The sequence below is a fragment of the Lissotriton helveticus genome, chromosome 10 (genome assembly GCF_964261635.1).
Source record: "Lissotriton helveticus chromosome 10, aLisHel1.1, whole genome shotgun sequence".
Taxonomy (NCBI): Eukaryota; Metazoa; Chordata; class Amphibia; order Caudata; family Salamandridae; genus Lissotriton; species Lissotriton helveticus.
The window spans coordinates 1,167,294,029-1,167,320,237 of record NC_136071.1 but is presented as its reverse complement, the minus strand read 5'-3'; the positions used below and the strand labels follow the sequence as shown (position 1 = coordinate 1,167,320,237).

The 26,209-nt window shown below is 42.4% G+C and overlaps 1 protein-coding gene across 1 annotated transcript in view; it reads right to left on the bottom strand.

Annotated features, from left to right (window-relative positions):
• PP2D1 (protein phosphatase 2C like domain containing 1) overlaps positions 1 to 26,209 on the bottom strand; it is a 126,924-nt gene that overhangs the window by 82,447 nt on the left and 18,268 nt on the right. The window contains exon 2 of the mRNA XM_078662853.1: positions 3,553 to 3,671. Within this exon, the coding sequence (XP_078518979.1) occupies positions 3,553 to 3,671 (119 nt within the window). The remainder of the gene's footprint in view (positions 1 to 3,552; positions 3,672 to 26,209) is intronic.

The following is a 26,209-nucleotide window of genomic DNA, read 5'->3' as shown; positions in this document are numbered from 1 at the left end:
ATTTAACCCAGATCTGGGGGTGAATGTTTTGCCATTGTGCAACGTTCCGTCCATCATCTTGTGTGTTTTGCTGTTCACCCTATGTGGGAACGGTATGCCCAGACGTGGGTCCCGTGCTCACTAAGCCACTGGAGTCAAGCTATCCTGGCTGAAGACGGCTGATAGCCAGAAACCGGTCCTAGGATGCTTGATTCCGGTCCAGGGAAGACATGGCTTGGCAGTTCGGGCTGGACTGTTCCCATGAGGCACAGGGTCAAGACTGATTTGCATATGGCCATGTCTGAACTGGGAAGGCTTGGTGAGCAAAATAATGGTGGATTAAACCCAGATCTGTGAAGGGGGGTGAATGTTTTGCCATTGTGCAACGTTCCGTCCATCATCTTGTGTGTTTTGCAGAGCATGTAAGCTGCCATAATAGTGCAGTACAGAGCACCCTAGTAACAGATTAATTTTTGGATACATATACTCATATCCATTAAAACCGTCGACATGATGACCCGATATCAGGAATAATAGTCAAGAAAGGAGTCATGGGGGTGTTAAGGAGGTTCATAACTTCAAAATACTGAAGCAGAGATGAAATAACATTGAAAAGCCAACTCTATGCTATTGGCTTGGGTCTTCCTAGCTAGGATTTCTGACAGATGGAGCATTGTGATGTACGACCCAGCAAGAGCCTGGCAGTGAGTTTTTGGATCAGATGTAATAGTCCTTTGGGAACGCCATATACAAAAAGTTAATTCTATGAGATAAAACAATAGCTTGGACCACTATTTGACAGGAGTAAGGTTGAAAGTAATGATATTGTCTTCCATAGCATACAGAAATTGTAAAAACAAGAAACATTGATCTGCTCTGTGAAAGTCCCAAAGACATCCAGAGTAACTCCTAAATTCTTTTTAGAGTCTTTGAGAGAAGGAACTGCACCCAATTTAGAAAGCCACAAAGAGAAGCCCAAATTAGAGATGCTTCACAGAGGAGGCACTCAGGAGAGTATTTCTTCCATTCCAAACAGCCACTGAAGACAAACGTGTGGAAGTTGGTTAACTAAAGGTATCCTCACATTCACTACATGGGCTGATAAATAAGAGATATCTTTATGCAGGAAGTGGCTAAAATTAGTTTTTGAAAGAGAAAGTTTTACTCCAGATCTTTGATGGATTAGACAACTCACTATGCAACTGAAGGCGTAACTGATGATGTACTTCTCTGAGGCCGATTCCAAGTTTATTGGAATTCAGGTGCTTTTTATTGCACCAGAAGAGTAGCAAAAGTACCCCCCGGGTACATTATTTATGGTGTGCAATAATTAGCACCTTTTATAAGTTTCTGGTGATTAACATGCAGGTTATGGTTCTTACCAAACTAAAGTCTGCACTGTCTGGTAAATACCATACACTTTCCCCCTGTTAGATTCCGGCAAGTTTGACCTGCCAATAATTAACAAAGGTTGAGATACTTAATGCACCTGCTAACTACCAGGGGCCAGATGTAGGACACCAAATACCGGTCAGTAACGGCCGATTTCGGCCGTTACCGACCGGTATTTGGTTTGTGAGATGTAGGGGGCCCAAATGTTAACGATTTGGTAAATTTACCGATTCTGTAAAATTCCGAATCGGTAAATACCGATTCAGTAATTACCGAATCATACAGATTCGATAAAAAATACCGAATTTTTGCCTACATCTGATTTACCGAATCTAGAATACCGAATCGGTAAAATTCGGTATTCTAGAGTCGGTAAATCAGATTTACCTACATCGGGCCCTAGATGTGTTAAATACCACCTACTCATAAGTGTTATCCTTGTGCAAACATCAGTTTACCCAGTGGTCGGGAAACACTGGCCCACAGATAATCAGGGCCTGAGTGCTTAAATAGGCTTAAGAGCCCTAATCTCCAGTGTTTATAATATGATTGGAAAGAGCTGAGGTTAACTTATCCTTGCTTTACACAAAACCATGAATGCGATTCACAGGAAATGGCACATCATTCCTCCTAGTTGATGCTGAGGATTATTCCTCAAATCCACAGTATAAGACGACGGTTTGGCTATATTGATAGCCTTGACACTTTGGGGCAGATCTACAAGAAAGTGCCGCAGCGCGGCACCGCAACCCCTTTGGCTGCGCCACGCTGCGGCACTTTCGGAGCACAGGAATGCGACATGTCTACAATGATATGTCGCATTCCTGTGCTCTGCCCTGCGCTGGTGCAGAAACAGCTGCCATGCTCCGGCGCAGGCACCCTTGCACCATGGTGCAAGGATGGCTGCGGCATGGGGAGATTGCTTTTGTGAAGGAAGGGGCCCCTTCCTGCACAAAAGCAATTGCTGCAGGCATTTTCCTCTTTCAATGCGTGCTGTAGAATGCAGCATGCTTTGAAATTGAAAAAATGAGGAGAAATGAGAACATTTCTCCTCGTTTCGCTTGGCTATGCCACCCCTATGGTGGCACAGCAAACTGACGCATTTCCAGGTTTACGATTTCTCGTAAATCTGGAAATGCATCAGTGGACATGGGTGTTGAATGGGAACACCCACAGCGACACCCATGTCCCGCCCCTAACACCCAGAGGGGCGATATTTACAAGCACAGGTTAAGTCACGCAGGGTGACTTTACCTGTGCTTGTAAATATCCCTTAGCAGGCTGTGCCACCGGTGCATCACGCAACGTGATTCACCGGCGGTGCATGGGGCTTGTAAATCTGCCCCTAAATGTATATGCATCTCCTTTTTACCCCCAGGGTGTAAGCACTCATTCTGTGGGAGGTTCAGGGGCTCCCTCTGCTGTACAGGAGCTAGAAAGTACAACAGTAATGGCAACTCTGAAGGTCATAACTAATATATCAGACAGGTACTGCACACCCGTTAAAATGTACACAGTATTACTTTAGCACAGTCTAAGAACTGAAAGCTTGACAAGTGATGGTGCTTCAATTAACTGAGAAACCCAGTTAATGTCAATTCAACACCTCTTAATCACAGTTCTTGAGCAAAGATGTTACATTTTCATTTGGCTCAGCTGCAGAGGCTCATTGATCCCTGCAAACATACCCTGCCAACTTAAACTATTACTTGTCACAGAAGTGGATTATACATTTCCTAATCCTGTATGCAGCCCATTAATGACTGAAAAGCAGTAGGCGCTAAATTCATGGTAATAGAGGTGGTTAAAACGTAGGCCCTGATCTGAATGCATAAGTAAATTATAAGGTTGGAAAAGCAAAGTTATGAAATGCAGTGTGTGACACAGATATTGAAGGCAATTTGTTTCTTTTTTTACGTTTACATACTAGGAGTACATTCCATAAGATAATACTATAGATGATAACCTGGGAGGGATCCTAAGCTCACTGCAGAATGCAAATACCTCCTGATTTAATGTGAGTACCCGCCTACTGTGCTAGGTCTTCACCTGAGAACACATTGGTTGCACTGGACAAGGATCCCCTCATTACATTCTTGGAGACCTTCCCGGCACCAAGCCTACTAGGGGGTTTATGAACTAATCGAAGAGCGAGGATTGTGTCTTCGTGACCTGACTTACCTGCACACTAGTCCAGCTGGCCTCAGCAGCCCTCCTTTCTTGACTACCCATCTTTGGCTTTCATTGAAAGTCTGAAGTACTGTCTTCTCCAAAACCAAAGTTAGAGTGAAACTTGAAACCTGCAAAAGAACACAGAGGAAAACAACCAACATGAGGTAAGAGAGTACAGTTGGCACACTTGTCCTTTAATACAAGGAATGTACCTAAGTACTGCTGTGATGGAAAGCTGCTGGACACTTCTCCACAGTACTTGGAAGTTATGCATATGAGGAAAAGCTTTTCTAAAAAATAGACAGAAGTAACAATAATCATGAACTAAGCTAGACATTTGAGAGAGTACAGTGTTAATGCTATTAAACATTAGCACTGCTTTTGATATGTCTTCTACTGTATACTTCGCGAACCGTAACATCCTATAGGCTCCTGAGTCAAGGCATGGTTCGCCTCCTTCTTGGGAGACTGCTTCATCCACCTTTCTGATTCAGTTCCACTCACAGGTCTAAGCCATAAGTCTGTAAGTACCACAAGGCTCTTCAGTAAGCCCGACTCTCTTCAATATCTACCTGATCCTCCTTCTCTGACATCATTTGTGCTTTTAGTTCTTGTCATATGTCATTTGCAGATGACAGATTGTCTACTTTTCGGATCGGTGATCTACTTCTAGCACCAACTTCCTTATGCCTATTTTCTGTGATGGGAAGGAATTTACTCCTGAGCTGCTCCTCCTCAGTGGGCTGTCTCTTATTTGAACTCCTGTTTGTGGTTTTCTGAAATGGGTGTAGTCCTTTCTCTCAAAGACTCTAAAAAAGTATTTATTTAGGAGTAACTCTGGATATCTTTCACTGAGCAAATCAATGTTTCTTGTTTTGACAATTTATGGAAGACAACATAATTACTTCCACCCTACTCCTGTCGATTATTAGTCCAAACTATTGTTTTATGGCATATTAACTACTGCAACTCTTTCTATATTGTACGGGATCATTTTAAATGGTATACCCCTAATAGATCCTTGAGATCCCCAAACTCTCACCTGATACCTATGACCAGAATAAGAAAGGTGAATTGGGGAGGACGTAGCTTTAGTTACAACACCTCAAAAGAATGGAACTCTCTCCCCCGTTATTTGAGGGAAATACCTATGCACCTTGAGTTCAGGAAGCAACTGAAGACATGGCTCTTCTAAGCTCTCTTAGTAGTCTGAAATTTAGTAAGGAGTACCGGAAGCGCCAAGACACCTACGGGTATTCGCGCGCTATACAAATTGCATATAACATATAACATATATAGGCCTTACCAACGGCCTATTACAACTGATCCAAAATCTCACACTCCGGCTCTTGCTGGGCTTTCCACCACACTGCTCCATCTCCTGTTGCTTCAGGGCACTTTATTGGCTACCTGTGGAACAGCTCATGACTTTTAAGGCCATGTCACAGAGCCCAACATAACAGGGGCCTAGATTTAATTTAATCACAAATCAACTGGTACATCCCTAAATGCTGATGCTTCTTTCACAGTAGTCCCCTGAAAGTTCCACTCTTTAATGGGAGGAGTATTTTAAAATTTGGCCTCCAAACTTTGGAATGTTCTGTCCCTCCATATTCAACAAAAATCTGAATACCTTAAGTTACACAAGGAATTGAAAACGTGGTTATTTCTGATGAGACTTCTTGTCTACTCCTCCATTTCTAGTGCCAGGACACCCATTACAAGGTAGCAGTTCACACTTTATAAATACTTTCCATCATCATCATTATCAGCTATTCAAACTCAAAATCCCAAAACATTAGCTCAGTTGTGGAAAGAGCCACATTTTATCAAGATGAACCCTTGAGGGTGGTTTGAGAAATTAACTTTGAACTCAGTTAGTAAAGCAAACCTCATTGATAAACAAGCATTATTGGAATAGTGAGCAGGGAAAGTTGTGTACATTAAGGAAAGACGCAATGACAACCTGGGTAGCTGGTAGCAGACATTATATACCGATTTCTACTGGTAATTGCAACACAGTATATTCAGAATGTCCAGGGTCATGCCATAGATTCCATATTTCACAGTGTTCTGAGAGTAGTGTTGTCTTTAGGGTTGGCACTGTGTACCAAGGTCGAGGGGACACCATTTGAATGAGATAAGAGCAGCTTGCAAGACCTTCGTGCACTGCATTTTTACTAACTTGGATGACTAATGCACTTGATGGAGAGGGTTAATGTTAGTGCTGCAAAGCACAACATGTAGCAAGCAAATCACCGATTTTATGTTTTTGGTATATAGTCATTGACTTTTGCCAAGCATTCTTCTCCATTCCTCTGCATGATGATAGGCAATTTCTTTTCGCATTTCGATTTCTAAATAAAGTCTTTGTTTGGTGTTGAATTCCACAGGGTTATACTGAAATTCTTTCAGTTTTTAGTCAGATTCTATTGCAAGATTTAGAGAATCTAAAGTTGCCCTGTATCTCAGTCCTAGCTCAATACATTCATAACCTACTTGTGGCATCAAAGACAAAAGTGGCCTGTAAATTAGACACTATTGCACTGGAATCCCAATTGCTATGACTTATAGATGTGTGTTTTTCTAACCTATGTTAACTATGCCCCACTTTAGGCCTAAACCCTATCTTGCTCAAAATGGATGTCTCTTCCTGGATGTTCACTGTTCATCATTTCTGCAGCACACAGTCATGCTAGTTATGTGTATTTATTTCTATTAGTGTTGCTCTTGCTGTTCTCAAAGAAAACTTTTCAACGCTAACATAGTAATGTTTCTTTTTCAAGACGATACTGCTAGCTCAAAGTACATTATTCGTTCACAATAGCAAACTGTTTTTAATGTAACTAGTTTGTCCTGCCATCTCTGGATGACATTAGTATAGTGTGGGCAGGATCAATATTTAGTAGGATAGTGCTTAGATTCTGGGGCAATATGATGTTTCATATAATTGTGCTCTGATTTGCACAGAGTATAATTATTAAACTCACCAAATGATCATTTAGCATAAATTAATATTTTGCTATGCAAGAAAACTGTGTATAAACCCTCGATTTTCAGGGTAAGGCAGAAGACTTTTTTAAGCTACAAGGAATGCAGTCCATTTCCTTATTGATTTTGCTGCTCATTGGGGACCTGGAAGTATTTTGATTTTGGACTTTACTTTGTATTGCCCTATTTTTTTAGAGTGTTCAAGGCAATTGACATTGTGCCTTTGCATTTATGATAGCTGTATCACACCTTTGGAATTATGGTAATAAATGCTTACAATCAATATTTTTGCTCTAGACTACAATTATTGTGTATGTTCTTCCTTAATAGACTATATTTTGATATGTTGTGGAGCGCCTTATCTCAGGGACATATTGTCTCATGAATTTGAAGTTTAACACTGTCTCCAATTCATCAACCAATGAGCACGCTGTTTGAATAATATTTTGGGTGGTAAAAGTTTAGGGATTTTACACTCCTAGTGTACCATGGGTAGTATATAGATGTTTCCATGCAACCACCCATGGATTTTGATACCCAGCAATTATCAATGGTAGAAAGGGATTTGCAACCAAAACTCACACCTACTCAAAGTCCCCGTAAATGTTCAGCTCACATAGAAATTGGTAAATATAGGAAAGGACCTCTTTTTGTATGAATTCCTGCCTCCCCCAAGATTTTGGACTGATCCTGTTGGTTTATTGACTCTGTAGTGCTCTGGACCCTGTTGTGTGGGTGCTCTGACCCTCAAAGGATGTGCATGCTTGGCTAATGCCTGATTGGTTTATTTAACTTAGCAATGGGTCCCTAGTACATGGTACAGGAGGGACCTAGGGCTTGCAAGTTAGATGTCCCTAGAGTACTGCTGCACTAAATTGTGCCACCACTCCAGTGACAAAGGGAAAACATGACCCTCGGCCTGCCACTGCAGTCTAGTTGGGCAGCGTTGAAAACAGTGAACACACGAAATTGCCATTTTTGCATTACCAAGCCCATTGGCTAACATAAAGTTTAATTAGCCACCGTGCTGACTGCTAACTTCCATTTGGGACAACCAAAGATATTACTCCAATGAATCAAATCAATTGTTGAATTAAAGCTGACTCATTAGCTGAGATCGGATGTAAGGTAACTTTTAATAGAAAGGTGACTTTAGACAGACAGCACACTGTTGCCAGACCACAGGTAGCCTTTTATGTCTATTTGCAGCAGTTGTCACCCGAGACACTGTGTTGCCCCCCTGCTACAAAGTGTGAAGCACTCCCAAGAACAGTGAACAAAGAGAATTGTTGGTGGGAGGAGGTATGACATCCTTTTGCAGGATGACTACGGAGCAGAGACCACAGGTGGCCAAAGTGAACCAAATGGCGATCACATCTCGACAAGCCCACTCCTTTGTGTAGGCAGACAGGCTGGTAAGTCCTCCAGAAGGGAGAAACCTGGTACAGAACTAGTTTTCAAGGAGGAGTGACTCATTATGCTTGGTACACCCCAGGGTGTGCCCAGGGCTCCTCGCGAGGGGAAGAAGTCTTGCACCTTATTGGATTTGGGTAGAGAAGGGTATCATTGCATTGTTTGGTGGTCAACACCCAGGATGTGATGTAAAGTGGGAAGTGTTGCCTCTTGGGAACGACTGATCCATTGGCTAGTTAGTCCTCCCCTCCTACACATGCAAAGATGGCATAATAGTACCCCCAGACACACAGTCCTCAGATCACTACTGGACTGAAAAACAGAAAGAGGGACTGCCCTGCTACTCCCTAGACTCAACAAAGAGAGAAGAGAGATCCCCTTGTACAGGACTGAAGAAATTACTCTAAGGGCTAGTTGACTAGCCTCCTGCTAAACTTCAGAACCACCAAAAGCTAGAGAAACCTGCACTCCTTGATAGCCCAGCTGCGCAGGAACGCCTGACCACCACAGGATGCCAAAGTGCCTTCTGGGCTGCCAAGTGCTGAACTTTCAGAGGTGTCTAAGAATCCATTGGACCCGTAGCTGACTTGGACACTGGTCCCCAGGAAGAAAAGACTCGCTTACCTGTAAGCAAACAGTTAGACTGCTAAACCAGGAGACCAGTTAACCAGTGGCGATTGGGCCTGCACTGGACTCCACTGCTGCAATGTAGGAGATCGAGTTCTGAGGCTGGTGACGTTCCCTGGGACTTGTGGATACCAGGGTGGCCCCAGGAACACTCATTGCATGTCTTCACCATCTTCAGCATCCTTAGCACCATGTAGCCCACTTCTTTGCTGGACCATGGCAAATGAGAAAAGTGCACTGAGGACACTGAACTTGCTGGACTTGGCAGGTAAATGTCTCCCTGGATCTAAGTGGTCCTTGTGAGTGGCTCCCAAACTGTAGGGGGCCTGTCCAAGTAAAGAGAAGCTGTAATAACCAGTTGGCTAAAACATGCTAAACAGCTTATGATAATTGCATGTCCTACAAGGGAGCTACAGTGATTTACTTTGAAAATTCATATCTCTGGTTTCCCTCGAAAAGTGCCATGTGGTGTCTATTTTAAGATGCAAATACATGCTATTTTTACAAATTGTGCTGGATTTTTATTGTGTTTGGTTTCACATCTTTTCTAAACCACCTGGGGTAGACCAGGACCCGGGGTGGGCCAGGGCCCGGGGGGACGGTGATTTTTATTTTTGGGAGAATGAGGCGTGCATGGTCCCCCACCCCAGGCTATTTTGTGCCCGAGGTCTAATTCCACAGGGCCCATATATTTTTTAATGGGAAGGAGGCACAAGACCCCCTTACGCGGGATGTTTTTGGCCCTGGGGACCCCATCCCCAGGGTCCGACATACTTTTAGGGGGTTAGGAGCATGCAGCTCAATCCCAGGGCCGCTTTCAGCTCCAGGGATCACATCTCCCGGGGTCCGATGTATTTGTTAGAAAGAGGCGCACACAGCTCCCTCTCCAGGTCGCTTTCAGCCCCAAGGGCCCCATCCCCAGGGCCTAACATATGTTTAAGAGGAGAGACTGCCCTCCCAGAGCCTCTCAAGGCCATAGGGACCCCATCCCCTGGGGTGCTAAAAGTTGTAAAAGGTAGGGGGGCACAATGAGTCTTCAATGGCCCCAGGGACCCTATCCCTTGGGCTGGCTCACAGGCTGTGTCCTGGGGAGCCCACCCTGGGAAGCATCAGTTTTCCTGCCAGCACTGGCTGGGAAACCTGTGTTCGCTTCTGCCTGAAGGGAGCATTTTTAAAATACAAGCCACACAGGAGCAAACACAGTCGACTCTCAGCTGGCGGGAGATGCAGGTGGAGAAACAGATCAAAATATTGCTCCCGCCTGGAAGGAGCAGCATAAATAGCTGTTCCCAGTGGGCAGGAGCACTGCCGGCTCACACTGTATGCTGAGAGCTGACTGGGCCCATGGGGGCCTTAGGGTTCCCCCACAATCCCCAACAAGTATATGGTGTAACTATCACTCGTGCCTTAAGGTAACTATAACTCACGCCCTAGCCAGGCACTGCTTATTACCCCAGATATTACATCACTCATGACGTCTTTTATTACATCATTGATAATATCACTGTAACATTTGCAGTGAAATAATTGATGTGAAAACTGTGCATGGCGGGGCTAGTTCTAGTTACCTTAGGGTACACGTTATAGTTATTTGAGATAACTATAACTGGTGAATTTTATTGGTTTTTAGAGTTTAAAACAGTACAACCATGCTTGCTTTTTTCCAATTTTGCAGGTATTTGTGGATCCTCCACAGCTTCCCGACAAAATTGATAAAAAAAAGATGTTTGCATCCCTTCCCAGTGGAGGAGTGTGGCTCACTGATTAGAGCGGCAGACCCTGATGCAGAGGTCTGGCCCGGGACCAGGGTTCAATTCCCGACACGGCAGGGTCCTGAGCCCAAAAATGTCCACGGACTCGATAATTCTCACCTCGGTGCCTATTCTAATCATGGGGTCCCACGCTGCAACTCTGGGCAATAGTTGCTTAATCTCCACTACGGCGGCCCACCCGCTGCGGGATGCCTGGCTTTCACCCTGGGGATACCCAGTAGGGGTTATCTCACAGGGAAAAACCAGGACGTGTTCCCAAGGCAAGCGCCTTGATGCCTTCGGGTGATACGTGCGCTATATAAGTCGCAATACATTTACATTTACATCATCAGGCCTAAGGGATCAGAGTTGACCTACCCTGCCCTCTTCTTTTTTTCCGCCTTTTTTCTTGGGTTTCGAACAAGTCCAAGTCCCTTGATGGCTGCCAACACTTCCTGGTTGAGGTCGTGGTAACCAATCAAATCTCATTTTGAGATCTCCCGGATCCGCAGACCCTCCGCGTCCCTAAATATCTACAAATCCTTTTTTGGTAATATTCCAACACTACTGAACAGATTTATACCAAACCACAAACAGAGATCTGTCTGGACCAAGATCTAGCTTTCTGCCAAAGTTGGTGTAATTCCGTTCAGCAGTTTGGGCTATAGTCATGTCAAACATCCTTGTGGGAAATTGCATGGGGGAAATGATTTTTGGGACCCCCCCCCCTTTCTCTCAGCCCTGGATTGACGAATCACCCTGAAACTTTCAAGACAGCAACTGGCGTAAATGACAAACTAATTATGAACATTTTGTAAAGATTCGTCAGACGGCGGAAAAGTTATTAGCAAAACAAAAATAATGCTTCACCTATGGAAACTAGGTCCTAACTATAACTACCCAAAGGCGACCACCAGTAGGTAATATATATATATATATATATATATATATATATATATATATATATATATATATATATATATATATATATATAGCTGACCATGTGATGTAAAAATATAACAGGTGTTATTTAAAGTAAGGAATGCCTATAAAGGGTGTCATTTAAAGTAAAGCAGACCCTCAGACTTTGTCAAATGGTCAGAACAAGCAGACCTCCAGACTTTTTCTAAAGCAGACCTATTGTCTTTGCCAAAAAAGTAACCAATACTATAACCAAATGTATATTTTGTAAATTCACACATTGCAATTTTTAATAAAAGTGGTTGTGAGAAAATATTTTTGATAAAGCCTTACCTAAAAAAAGATCAACATGTCTGTGAATTTTATCAGGCCACAAAATGCAACCATAAAACCCAACACCATAGAGCCCTGCACTCCAGCTGAGGAGCATACAGCTCCAGCGTGTTTTAAAAAATATGTGAATCTCTCATTGGGTCATGGATTCAGTGACCCAGGAGACTTACTGTGTGTTTAAGTGTTGCTCGGGCTGCTGCATACTCTGTGGCTCCCTCAACAAGAAAAAAAACTTTTAGGGGCACCACCAGAAAGAGAAAAATATATTTTTCAAAAACCTAGGGCAATATGGCACGCTCTTTGCCCTGGTGTCCACCCGGGGTACCCACAACATATCTGAATGTTGAGGGCTGCGAGAGGAACCCCAGAATTCCGCAGCCTCTGCTGGCTCCCCAGCCAGCACCCATACTGGGCACTGGCAGAAGCTTGTATTTCAATTTCCAAGTGGGGGTCCCAGTGCCCATCTGGGGCACCCACGGTATACATCTTTAATCATTGGGGTCCCCTAGACAGCATCCATAAGGGGTGGTAGCTGGAGTCTGCATTTCTTTTTCCCAATGCTGCCCCGGCACCCACAACATCTTTAAGCCCCAATGCTTGGCTACCCCACAACCCCCAATACCCATGAATCCCAATGCCTGCACCTCCCCAGCCAGCTATCTAGCCATCACCCATTGTGGTGCTGGTAAGAGCTGGGTCTTTAATTTCACTGTGCAGGCGAGACCAGTATTTTTCACTTCTCCTGCCTGTGTGGGACCAATGTTGTATTTCCTGCCCAGGAGAGTGCGGGCAGGGTATGTCTGTACTCTCCCAGGCATGGAACAGCAGTGTCCTGGTGGCTGGGATCCCCAGGACACTGCAGCTGTATCAGGCCTTGGGGGTGGAGTCACCAGGGCCAATCTAGGAGTCTAGGACTCATGGAGAGGGCTGCATGCCCGCGCCCCAAAATTAAAATAACAGCCCTGAAGATGGGCATCCCCGGGGCCTCAGGAGGGCTCTGGGAGGGGTGGCTGCATGCTACCTCCCCTAAAATTAATATCAGCCCCAGGAGATGGGTCCCCCAGGGCCTCCAGAGGTCTTGAGGAGGAGTGCCACATACCACCTCACCTACAATTAACATCGAACCCGGGGTGGGGGGATAGAGTCATTGGGGCCATTCTACAGCTTGAGGAAGTGCATGCAACCCATACCAAAATTAAAATAATGGCCCCAGGGAATGAGGTCCCCATGGCCTCAGGTAGTTTTGGTGAGGGGGCCACACGCCCCCTCCTCTAACATTAAAATCGTTACTGGGAGATGAGGTACCCATGGCCTCAAGAAGGCTTTGGGAGGTGGTCCCCCTCCCTCAAAATGAACATGATCCTCGGTGTATGAGTTCCCCATGGCATCAAGAATATTTGGGGAGGGGGCAGTTGTGCCCTTTGGGCACAAGTATAGTTACTTGAGATAATTATAACTGGTGAATTTGAGTGTTTTCTTTTGTGTTTCAAAAGTTACGTTGTCACTGAAGTGTTCACCTGACTATAATGTTACTTTAATATTTATTTTTTCAGTATATATATATATATATATATATATATATATATATATATATATATATATATATTACCTACTGGCGGTCGCCAGTAGGTATATATAGTTAGGATTTTTTCTCTAGGGGATTTTTGAAAATTCTATGTCTAATAACTTTGGCGTTTGTGGACGGAATTGGCTGAAATTTTCAGGAAAATGGAACATTTTGTTTCTGAGCAGCCCCTGAAGATTTGGGGGGGTTTCGTCAAGGGGGGGCCGAGAAAAAAGGGGGGTCCCAAAACGTGTTTTTAACATTGAGTTTTCCATAGGGCGGTTGGCCTCACTTTTAGCCCGAACGGCTGAATGGATTTGCACGAAACTTGGCAAAATTGTAGGGACTGGTAGCCCGATGTGCCTTTGCTAGGTCTCAATATATGTGCTCCAGTGGATTTTGAGAAATTAACGTTCAAAAAAAGATATATATCTGTAACAGCGGACCGGGCAGCGTTCCAGTTCGCGTACTTTTCGCGGTACGGAGCTTTGTGAAGCGAAGCTGATTGGTTCTCCGGCGTCTGTAAACATTCCAAACAGTCCGTAGCGGCCGCCATCTTGTCTCTCGGTAGGATCGAGAGACAAGAGGAGGCCAAAGCGAAGGGGCAAATGACCATAAGGGGGCATAGTAGATCCTCGCTGACCCCCTAGGTTTGATGTGGAGGTTTTAAAAGGGCCCCGCGGGGCAAAAAAAAAAAATAATAATAATAATCGAACGGCTGAATGGATTTGCACGAAACTTGGCAAAATATTAGGGACTGGTAGCCCGATGTGCCTTTGCTAGGTTTCAATATATGTGCTCCAGTGGATTTTGAGAAATTAACGTTCAAAAAAAGATATATATCTGTAACAGCGCTCCGCTTCGCGTACTTTTCGCGTTACGGAGCTTTGCGAAGGTGATTGGTTCTCCGGCGTCTGTAAACATTCCAAACAGTCCGTAGCGGCCGCCATCTTGTCTCTCGGTAGGATCGAGAGACAAGAGGAGGCCAAAGCGAAGGGGCAAATGACCATAAGGGGGCATAGTAGATCCTCCCTGACCTCTTAGGTTTGATGTACCATTTTGCCAAGTTTGGTGTAATTCCGTTCAGCCATTCAGGCTGTAGACGTATCTAAATGTCCTATGGAAAATTGCATGGGGAAAACACATTTGAAAGTGTTGAAATTTAGAACCAATTAAAATGTTACTTTGGTTTTGTATTTGTGTGTGATGAAAGTTAATTGGTTATGTATATATCTAAAATGAGAGGAAACCACAGCCATTTTGTGATACTACTGTCTGAGGTACATTTGTGAGGAATTTTTGGTGCTCAATTTCTGGTGTTTGGTTTACACAGTACTAACACTTCTCCTACTTTTAAAAAGGTGAGTTGTTAATTTGTAAGGGGAACTATGTTGTACACTTTAAGATAATTTGAAAAATGTTTTCTGTTATTTATTTACAGTCCTTCTGTTATACTAAATACTAAAAACGATAAATGAAAGTGATTATTTTTTTCTGCAATTTACAGCAAGCAATTTCAAAATAAAATGGCTCACAATGAAGAGACTGCGGCAATTTCTTTTGAATTATCCACTACATTTATTGAAATTGACAGCACCAATAATGAAATATTCTCACAAGGAGGAGATGACTTGAATGATTTTTTTGATCAATCTCTTGATGGCGAATTTATCGAATGTTTGGAGACCATAGAGTTACAAGAATCATCATTGCAGACTTTTCATGAGGAGATTCCAGATGAGATGATTGAAGAGGAAATTCCTGATGAGGACATGTTACTAGTTCTTTCAAATTTTGAAAATTCAGAAGAATAAATTTATATTTAGAAATACAAAAATTGTTTGAGACATTATTCATTTTTATTTTTAATTTATGAGGTTGTAGCGAAGTGATTGTAGTATAAAATGAGACTTATAGTATAGAGTGGAACATTTTTATGTTACATGGTAAGTTTACTCATATTTACTTCCCTTCTCCCACTATATTATCTCCAATGTGTATTTGACATCTCTTCTTCATCTCCGGCCTCCTTTCTCTCACTGTCTGTCTCTGATGCATCTTATCGCTGCCATTTTGTGTAATTACAGAAGAGAGTAAAATAAAATAGTTTGGAACGTGAAAAGGGGGCAAAGTAGAGTACCCCTCACCCCCTAGGCCTTCTCAGGCGGTCCCAAAAGGATCAGTTTCTGCTTTCCTGAGAGATTATGGTATGAGTTCCATATACCACAATAACTTGCATTACAACATGCAAGATATCTATCTCCTATTACCAACTTTTGGAGATATTCGCGCTAAGCGCGAATATCTCCAAAAACTAACACCTGCCCTGAGCAGTTCTTAGCCATGTTATCCAATGGGAGGTGGATAACATGGCTAAGAGCATTAGCTCGGTAATGCATGAATATCGCTGACTTTTTAGCGATATTCATGCATTGCGGCCGTTTTTTATCGCATTTGCGATAAACCTTGATAATAGCAAGGTTTATCTTCGATAATTTCTGACGATGCTTAGCGGTAAAAAATTCGTTGCTAAGCATCGTTAGCGATAAATATCGCTTAACTTTGGCAATATGCACCAACGTCTGTTAACGTTCGATTCGAAGGAAATGAGGAAGTGTTGAAAAACATTGTCTGCGCCATCTTGCCTTTTTTGAAATGCCACACTTTTGTTGTGCACGGCAGCCATTTTAGATGCCTTGACCAGACCCACTCTCTGCACTCTGTCGATTGGTAGCATGGCTCCCCACCCTCGCAAGCATCTTCCCCAGGCACTGCTCACCCCCGCTCTCTGTCTTATGCATGGGCAATAAACCTCCCCCCATCTGCGCTGCTCTTCCCTGAGAATCACACTCTGTGCCCGCCCGACACCTCCCTTTCGCCCTATTCACTACCGCACCCTCTGACACTCCTCTTCCTCTGTGTCCGATTGTCCAGGCCGGTCCTAGGCTATCAGCTAGCCCTGCAGATGTAGTTTATGGCCCCAGCTGTAAAGAATCACCCCTCTTCAAAGGAGTTATAGTAGATCAAGGCCCACACCCGATGAGATCCGTCACACCACACGTGTTCATACTATCTGAAAACCATCCTGTATTGTGATTGGGGAGGGGACCGAGCCTGAAGCGGAAGATTCCAGGGATGACTCTTTGTACATCAAAGTTTTTACAATTATGTGTCACATTAAAAATATATAGCACTCCAACAAAGTAGTAGGAATATAAAACTTTAATAACTTATAAATATATACAACAAAACAAAAACAGTAAAAACATTTAAACAACGAAGAGACCGTGGCAATTTCTTTTGAATTATCCACTACATTTATTGAAATTGACAGCACCAATAATGAAATATTCTCACAAGGAGGAGATAACGTGAATGATTTTTTTGATCAATGTCTTGATGGCGAATTTATCGAATGTTTGGAGACCATAGAGTTACAAGAATCATCATTGCAGACTTTTCATGAGGAAATTCCTGATGAGATGATTGAAGAGGAAATTCCTGATGAGGACATGTTACTAGTTCTTTCAAATTATGAAAATTCAGAAGATGTTGCCTGGGTGCCGCACTGATTTGGGTATCCGGCGTGGGGCGTCCCGGGGGGTGGGTTGTCAGTAGCGGTCTGTTGTGCGAATAGTTCCAAGGCAGCAGAACGCGCTGAAATCTGGATGTCACGAAGGTGATGTCTAGTAAGTTGCCGCCCAGCAAATAACGGCGTGGGGCGCCGCGGGGGGGGGGGGAGGCAGTCCAAAGTTCCGTTAAAAGGGCAAAGGAAAGGATCGGTGGTTTGAACCATCAGTCAAAAAGGGGAGGGGGTGCAACAATTTTTCCTACCGGGTCACACTGTGCTTTCACCGGAACTGAGGTCTGCAGGATTCTAGTCATTCAAACTGAGGCTGGCGCCAGCATGGGAGCGCCGACGTCCCGCGGCTACAGTTTCGTCACTCCACGGGCGATCATGGCAGTCATTCCCCATCGGGGGTGTCTGCGGGGGTCGGGGACTCCCGCGGCTCCTCTAGAATCTTCAAGGTCGTGGAGGACTACAGTGGTGGAGTCAACCAGTGACCGGGCCATTTCTTTATGCTGGGCCCGCTCTTGCCAGGTCGACCGCCATTTTGAGAGTTCGGTAGCTACTGGCGATCGCGGGGTCAAATGAGCGGACGGGCTCCACCCTGCCGGGCGAGACGTTGCAGCATCGCCATAGTGGAAGTTCCCTTTTCCGGGCGCCTGGAGCGCTGAGGGTGCAGCTGGGAAGCCTCCACCTGGGGAGACGGGAGAGGCCTGTTCGCACCGTCTCTCCCTCCCAGTGCACCCCACGGCGTCTCGCATTGAGATTTGTTATGGCCGGACCAGGCGATGAGGACGAGAGGGGGGGGGGTCGGAGGCATGTGCAAGACATCCCCCCCCCAGGGTTGTTGCAGCAATTATTCAAGAAAGAAGAAATGTCCCGTCCGTCTTTGGGCCGGACCTCCGGTGGATGGCGGCCGGACGCCCTTTGCTCTGGCCCCATGAACGGGTTCCTTGGCTCATCGGCTGCAGCCGGATCCTGTCGGCCCCGGCCGTTGGTGGCCGGACCGGGAGAGAGTGTGGAGGGACAACCTGCAACTCTCAAGGGCCACCGCGGCCGGACTGGGAGAGAGAGGGGAGGGTCGAGGACACGGACATTCCCCCCCCTGAAACTCTCCAGTGTTGTCAATCCCCCTGGCCGGGTCCCGCTGGCCTCGGCCTCTCCTCCGGCTACACCCTACGTGATGATCTCCTGGCCGAGGCGTGGCAGCAGGACCCGCCTTATATGTGTTGCTTCCGGCTGGGCGTAGCCGAAAACCTGTTGCCCTTTGGAAGTTTCTAGAATGGGGCGGATGTCTGCTGACTTCTATCTTTCCCAGTTTGCCGTTATTTGGCCGTGGCAGGCGGTGGGACAGACACGTTTTGGGGCAGTGAGGGGCGATGTTTTCAGGTTTCTTATTACGGGCTTACTTCTAACGTTTCTTGTTTCTAGGACAATATTAGGTTTTATCATTACGTATTGTTATCGTTTCTTTGTTTGTTATTTAATAAAAAGTTCATCAGTGGCCTACTGATTTTCGTTTTCCTATTCTTTTCTTTCCAGGTTGTTTCATGCTAAAGTTTCTGTTAACAGGATACAGTGATCACTTCGTTATTATTGCATATGTCCTTTTCACTAGGGGTGCTCTCTGGTCGGGCCAGATGACCTATCTCTAGTAAATGGTCCGGGTGAAACAGGTGCATCAATCAGTGGGGAGTAGATAGGCATGACAGATTACAACGGGGGAGAAAGGTCCGCATTACGTACCCTTTCACTACTTGCAAAGATTTTCCTACGTTTATTTGCAAACAGGGAATAACTCCAAAAAGAACTAATTCCCAAACAGTCAATGTTCGGACAATCAATCAATCAATGAGGAATGAAATAGGTACGACGTGTTAAAGGCTTGTGTTACCTACCCTTCACTATCTGCAAAGGGAGAGAGAATATTCCTATTCTTCCTCGTTTGCAGGCAGAGAAGATCCTTAAGAGAACCAACTTCGAACAATTCAATGCTCGATTCAAACAATCAACAAGGGGTACTGTGAACACAAATGAACGCCGCTTATGTACATACACATTGCTATTTTCAACAGGTTGTTCCTAATGTTTCTATTTTAGCGAGGTCAAAAAGAGATCCCATTAGTGGCCTACTGATTTTGCTCGATTCCTTTTGTTTTTTTACACGATTTTTCGCTATCTGCAAAGACTAAACAGAGTATTGCGACTCTGTGCTTGTTTGTAAATAGAGAATGAACCAAAGAGAACAATCAATCAAATGGAGAGAGAAGCAGGCACGACGGATTACAACGGGGGCAAAGGCCTGCGTTAACTACCCTTCACTATCTGCAAAGAGAGAGTACTCCTAATAGAAATGAGGGGTGGGGGGCAGCATTCAAAGCAGATCAGTGTGCATAAACACGAAAATGTTTTTACTTACCACGTACTTGACATTCAACAGCTTATGATATTTGCTATTAAAAAACCATTGAAATTCACTGAAAAAACCATAGGTTATAGACCATATATAGTTAGGAATTAGCATTTACAAAACCTTGAAAATTCACTGAAAAAAACATAGGTTATAGACCATATATAGTTAGGAATTAGCATTTACAAAACCTTGAAAATTCACTGAAAAAACCATAGGTTATAGACCATATATCGTTAGGAATTAGCATTTAAAAAACCTTATTTTACTCACACAAAACCATTGAAATTCCATATATAGTTAGTTGCACTAACTATATATCGCGCACCCGCAGTCCACTGCTGATGATGTCACATATTACATCATTCATGACATGGTCAGTGACATCACTGATGACATCACTGATGACATCTCAAATGACATCACTGATGACATCACTGATGACAACATCCAGTGACTGTATGTTTCTGTAAAGTTAAAATGTGTCTTACATATTGAAGAATGAGTGGAAGTATAAGTGTCTGGACAAAGGATTTAGTAGGTGCATGACTGAATGTATGAGTGAGTGATTAAATGTGTCTCACTGAGTGCATGGGTTAGTGATTAAAGTGTCTTAATTTGTGCATCATTATGTCTGTTGTTCTGTAAACTGCTGCATGTGTTGATCAGTAGCTATATGATTAACTATATGGGTTACTGATTGATTGTCCAAGTATTTGTATGGGAGACTGAGTGTGTGTGTGGCTGGCTGGGAGGTGTGTGACTCTGTGCAGATCAATGTGTACTTGTATCAATGATTGTATAACAAGGTAAGTATGTGTTAGTATATGTTTGAAAATGTAAGGTGCTCTATGTTTAACTGTATAGACAAGAAAATGGAAGTGTCATTGATTCTTTACAGGACTGACTAGGTGTGTGAGTAACTCCATGGATGAGTGGCAGACTGTGAGTGTCTGTATAGGTGTATGAGTGCATATGATAGTGTTGTAAAGATGAGTGATTGTATGTATGAATGATTGTATGGGTGAATGAGTGAAGGTGTGTGTAGACGTAGGAATCAGTGAGTGCGTATGTAGTAACTAGTATTGGTGTGTCAATGGTTTCAAAAATTATATTCTGTATTTAACACTGGGTGAAACAGAGGTTATATTAAAATGTGAGGAGATGCATTGTATTGTCACATGAATGATATCATCAGTGATGTGGTCATTGATGTCAAATGAGATGTCATCAGTGATGTCATCAGTGATGTCATTTGAGATGTCATCAGTGATGTCATCAGTGATGTCACTGACCATGTCATGAATGATGTAATATGTGACATCATCAGCAGTGGATTGCGGGTGCGCGATATATAGTTAGTGCAACTAACTATATATGGAATTTCAATGGTTTTGTGTGAGTAAAATAAGGTTTTTTAAATGCTAATTCCTAACGATATATGGTCTATAACCTATGGTTTTTTCAGTGAATTTTCAAGGTTTTGTAAATGCTAATTCCTAACTATATATGGTCTATAACCTATGGTTTTTTCAGTGAATATATATATATATATATATATGTATACATATATATATTCACTGAAAAAACCATAGGTTTCACACCAGTTATAGTTAGGTGGAAATTTTACTCGCATAAAACCATTGAAATTCCCACGTTATAGTTAGTTGGACTCACTATAACTTGCGCGTGCAATGCACTGCTGATGACGTCACATATTACATCACTCATGACATGGTCAGTGACATCACTCATAACATCACTGATGACATCTCAAATGACATCACTGATGACAACATCCTTGTGACAAAGTGGCAGACCTCCTATCAGCATAAAAGAACCTTTGACACACACATTCAAAAATAGAAACTAACATTTTCTTAAAAAAGGAGAAACCAATACCAATTACAACAACTTATTAGGTAATTCCAACATCTACATACACATCCACTCATTCACCAACAGTTCTATATAGTCACTCATGCATGTACTTACTCATCATATGTACTCATACACCTATACATCCTGTTACACACTAATACTCATCCATATAGTTACTCACACACAAATCCACACATGCAAATAAACTATCAAAAAAACATTTACTTGATTATACTGCTATATACACACCACTACACATACTTCTACAGAAACTGAAACATATTTACTCTCTTAAACAATCAATTATAAAAACACATACTCACTAACCCACCCATACACACAATCATCCACCCATACAGTCTTGCACACATGCTGTCTTCAAAATACATACAAATAGTGAGTCACTCATTCATGCATCTGTGCTCTAAGTAATATCCCCCACCGAACCATACAGACACTGATACTGATACTCAAAAAAACAACTAATAACCCATATACACACTCATGTAGCTACTCACCAACCCATGCAGCCACTTATACACAAAGTGAGACACAGATACAGATATTTCAATATTTAAACATTTCTCGCTAATATATGTATTCACTAAGATACATTTAATAAGTCAGTTAACCAATCAATTTTACACAAAAAAAACATCCATTTAGACATTTATTTACCCATTTATTCTTCCATCAACCTTTAGATATACTTATATAAAAAATATTTATTTTTCAGAAAGATACACATTCACTGGATGATGTCATCAGTGATGTCATTTGAGATGTCATCAGTGATGTCATGAGTGATGTCACTGACCATGTCATGAGTGATGTAATATGTGACGTCATCAGCAGTGCATTGCACGCGCAAGTTATAGTGAGTCCAACTAACTATAACGTGGGATTTTCAATGGTTTTATGCGAGTAAAATTTCCACCTAACTATAACTGGTGTGAAACCTATGTTTTTTTCAGTGAATTTAATAGGTTTTTTAAATGCTAATTCCTAACTATAACTGGTGTGAAACCTATGGTTTTTTCAGTGAATATATATATATATATATATATATATATATATATATATATTACCTACTGGCGGTCGCCAGTAGGTATATATAGTTAGGATTTTTTCTCTATGGGATTTTTGAAAATTCTATGTCTAATAACTTTGGCGTTTGTGGACGGAATTGGCTGAAATTTTCAGGAAAATGGAACATTTTGTTTCTGAGCAGCCACTGAAGATCTGGGGGGGTTTCGTCAAGGGGGGACAGAGAAAAAAGGGGGGTCCCAAAACGCATTTTTCCCATGTTAATTTCCATAGGGCGGTTGGCCTCACTTTTAGCCCGAACGGCTGAATGGATTTGCACGAAACTTGGCAAAATTGTAGGGACTGTTAGCCTGATGTGCCTTTGCTAGGTCTCAAGATATGTGCTCCAGTGGATTTTGAGAAATTAACGTTCAAAAAAAGATATATATCTGTAAGCGCGCTCCGGGTAGCGCTCCGGTTCGCGTACTTGACGCGTAACGCAACTTCGCGAAGCGAAGCTGATTGGCTCTCCGGTGTCTGTCAACATTCTAAACAGTCCGGGGCGGCCGCCATCTTGTCTCTCGGTAGGATCGAGAGACAAGAGGAGGCCAAAACAAAGGGGGAAATTACCATAAGGGGGCATAGTAGATCCTCCCTGACCCCCTAGGTTTGATGTGGAGGCTTTAAAAGGGCCCCACGGGGCAAAAAAAAAATATTTTTTTTCTTTGTTTTTGCGTGGGGAGCGCCCGGTACGCGCACCGGGAAGCGGTCCGAGGAGCGTACTATGAGGAAAAAAGAAAGACAGGGTATACAAATTTGGGCAATTTTGTTATAAATGGAAGGTAGTTCTGAAAAGAACTGTTTTTTTATTCTTTTTATTTTGTTTATTTTTTTTATTAATTTTCTGAACAATTTTTTGATTTTTTTTGATTTTTGAAAACTAGTTTGTGTTTTTTGTGTTTTTTTAGAGGAAATAACAAAAAAGCAGGGTTTGAACATGTCTCAACAGGAGCAAAAAAAAATAAAAAGGATTCATTGTTTTCTCATCTTGTTGCATTTATGATTTTCTCCAGCTCGGTTAATCAAAGTAATACTCTTGTCTCTATAACAAATAGTTCCTCCACAATATATACAAACTATTTTGTAGTGTTCAAAAGGATCTTGAATATTGTCTGGTCCGGCGAATGAGCTTTGTCCACTGGAGGTGCTGGGGATGACATTTGGGGGATTGGCAGCAAGATCCCTTACTTGTGCTTGGGAAAGATTATTAGGGTGCCATCGCTCCATGTGGCAAATCATTGTATGATTGCCAAAGCTGTATTTCTTGTTGGGGTTGCCACGAGAAAGTATATTTTTACATATCAAACAAGACACCTGGGGTGCATTGACCTTATTTTGTCCAGGTGGAATTTTAAAAAATTGCCATATGTAGTGCTCTTTAATATGGCTCTGCCTTGGTGTTTCTGGCAGGAACTGCCTTACTTGCTCTTCCTCCTCCTCCTCCTCTTCGTCCTCATTATCTTCCTCTCTACCAAAGTCCAGTGTTGAAGGTGGTCCTTTTGGTGGTGGTGGTGGTGGTGGTGGTTGCTGAGAAGCACCAGCTGCAGCTATTACAGAAGCCATTGTGAAAAATAGGTCTTGCTCTCTGGAAGTAGAAAGTAAGAATGAGGTAAAAACAAGGAGGGGTTTTCATCATTTGGGAAAAAAAATAGTTCTAAACCAATGAAAAGTGTTATTTTTAGGTCACATGACCTAGCCTAACAACATTAGGAAACCAAAAGTGAAATGAACCAATGAAAAGTGTTATTAACAAGTCACATGACAAATCACATGACCTGTTATGCTTACGTTACGCGCTCCGGGCCGCGCCCCGGATCGCTTCCGGGAAGCTGCGCTTCGCTTCGCGGACCGGAGCGCTTCCGGGTGCGCTGACGCGGCGCGTCATATGACGCATTACGCGACAACGCGATACTTCGCGATTACGCGATGCGTCACGATGTTGTTTTCTAACGTGGCAGTTGCGCAAACGGAACGTTTACCGGTTCGCGGACCAGGTCGCGGCAATAAATTGAGCTAACGGGAAGCTACCCGGTTCGCGGACCGGAAGCGAAACAAAAAAATATATTAAAAAAAATACATTAAAAAATTGTATTAAAACATATAAAATATATTTTTCGATTTAAAGAAGAATACATTTTAAAGCTTTTGATATTTGCTATTAAAAAACCATTGAAATTCACTGAAAAAAACATAGGTTATACACCATATATAGTTAGGAATTAGCATTTACAAAACCTTGAAAATTCACTGAAAAAACCATAGGTTATAGACCATATATAGTTAGGAATTAGCATTTAAAAAACCTTATTTTACTCACACAAAACCATTGAAATTCCATATATAGTTAGTTGCACTAACTATATATCGCGCACCCGCAATCCACTGCTGATGATGTCACATATTACATCATTCATGACATGGTCAGTGACATCACTGATGACATCACTGATGACATCTCAAATGACATCACTGATGACATCACTGATGACATCTCAAATGACATCACTGATGACATCACTGGTTTGACATTACTGATCACATCACTGATGACATCATTCATGTGATAATACGATGAACTTCTTCAGACTCTAATATAACCTTAGATACACTCAGTGTAAACAGACACTCACAGACTGTCACTCATCCATGAAGTTACACACACACCTAGTCAGTCATGCAAAGAATCAATCACACCTCCATTTTCTCAACTATACAGTTATACACACCTTACTTATTCAAACACATACTAACACATATTTACTCTCTTATACAATCCCGGATACAAGTTCACAATGATCCATACAGCCACTCACACATTCACTGGCTCTTATGCACAGTTATTTATATATGTCAACTCTCACATGTACTGTGTTTTACATATGTACTTACTTTGACATGTAGCACTGAGATATCCATTCACTCACCAATACACTCATGCACACAGTCAACCCCCCATACAGCTGTTTCCACATGCACTTTTGAACCCATACATCTAGTGAATCAACTGCTCACACATCTATGCACAGAGTCATACACCTACCAGACACCCACACACACACTCAGTCTCCCATACAAATACATGGGCAACCAATCAATAACCCATATAGTTACTCATATAGCTACTGATCAACACATGCATCAGTTTACAGAACAAAAGATATAATGATGCAGAAATTAAGACAGTTTAGTCACTAACCCATGCACTCAGTGAGACACATTTAATCACTCACTCATACAGTCAGTCATGCACCTACTAAATCCTTCATCCAGACATTTATAAATCCACTCATTCTTCAATATGTAAGACATATTTTAACTTTACAGAAACATACAGTCATTGGATGTTGTCATCAGTGATGTCATCTGTGATGTCATTTGAGATGTCATCAGTGATGTCATCAGTGATGTCATTTGAGATGTCATCAGTGATGTCATCAGTGATGTCACTGACCATGTCATGAATGATGTAATATGTGACATCATCAGCAGTGGATTGCGGGTGCGCGATATATAGTTAGTGCAACTAACTATATATGGAATTTCAATGGTTTTGTGTGAGTAAAATAAGGTTTTTTAAATGCTAATTCCTAACTATATATGGTCTATAACCTATGGTTTTTTCAGTGAATATATATATATATCTATCTATAAATATATATATAGACATATATATATATATAGATAGATATATATATATATAAAATTTCTATGGCAAAATGAAACCCCTCCTTTTGTTCCTTTTCAAATTAAATGTATTAAGTGTTACCACTTTATTCCAATCAAGATGACTTCAGGTGTGCCATACTTTTGTCATAAGTAAGACTGTTAGCGTTCTAGTTGTTCTTTAGAACACTCCGGGACATTCTGTCATTGGGCTATAGTTGGGCTACATCTGGCTGATATTTGGGCTACATTTGGGCTCTTTTGTCTCTGGTGGCCATCTTGGGAGACTGCATATCAGAATTTTTTTAATGAAATATAAGAGGATTTGAGAAGTCACTCAAAATGTGCCCTAATTTTTCTTTCTTCAGCACTAATCATAATTTCTATGGCAAAATGAACCCCTCATTTTGTTCCTTTGCAAATTAAATGTTTTAAGTGTTAACACTTTATTCCAATCA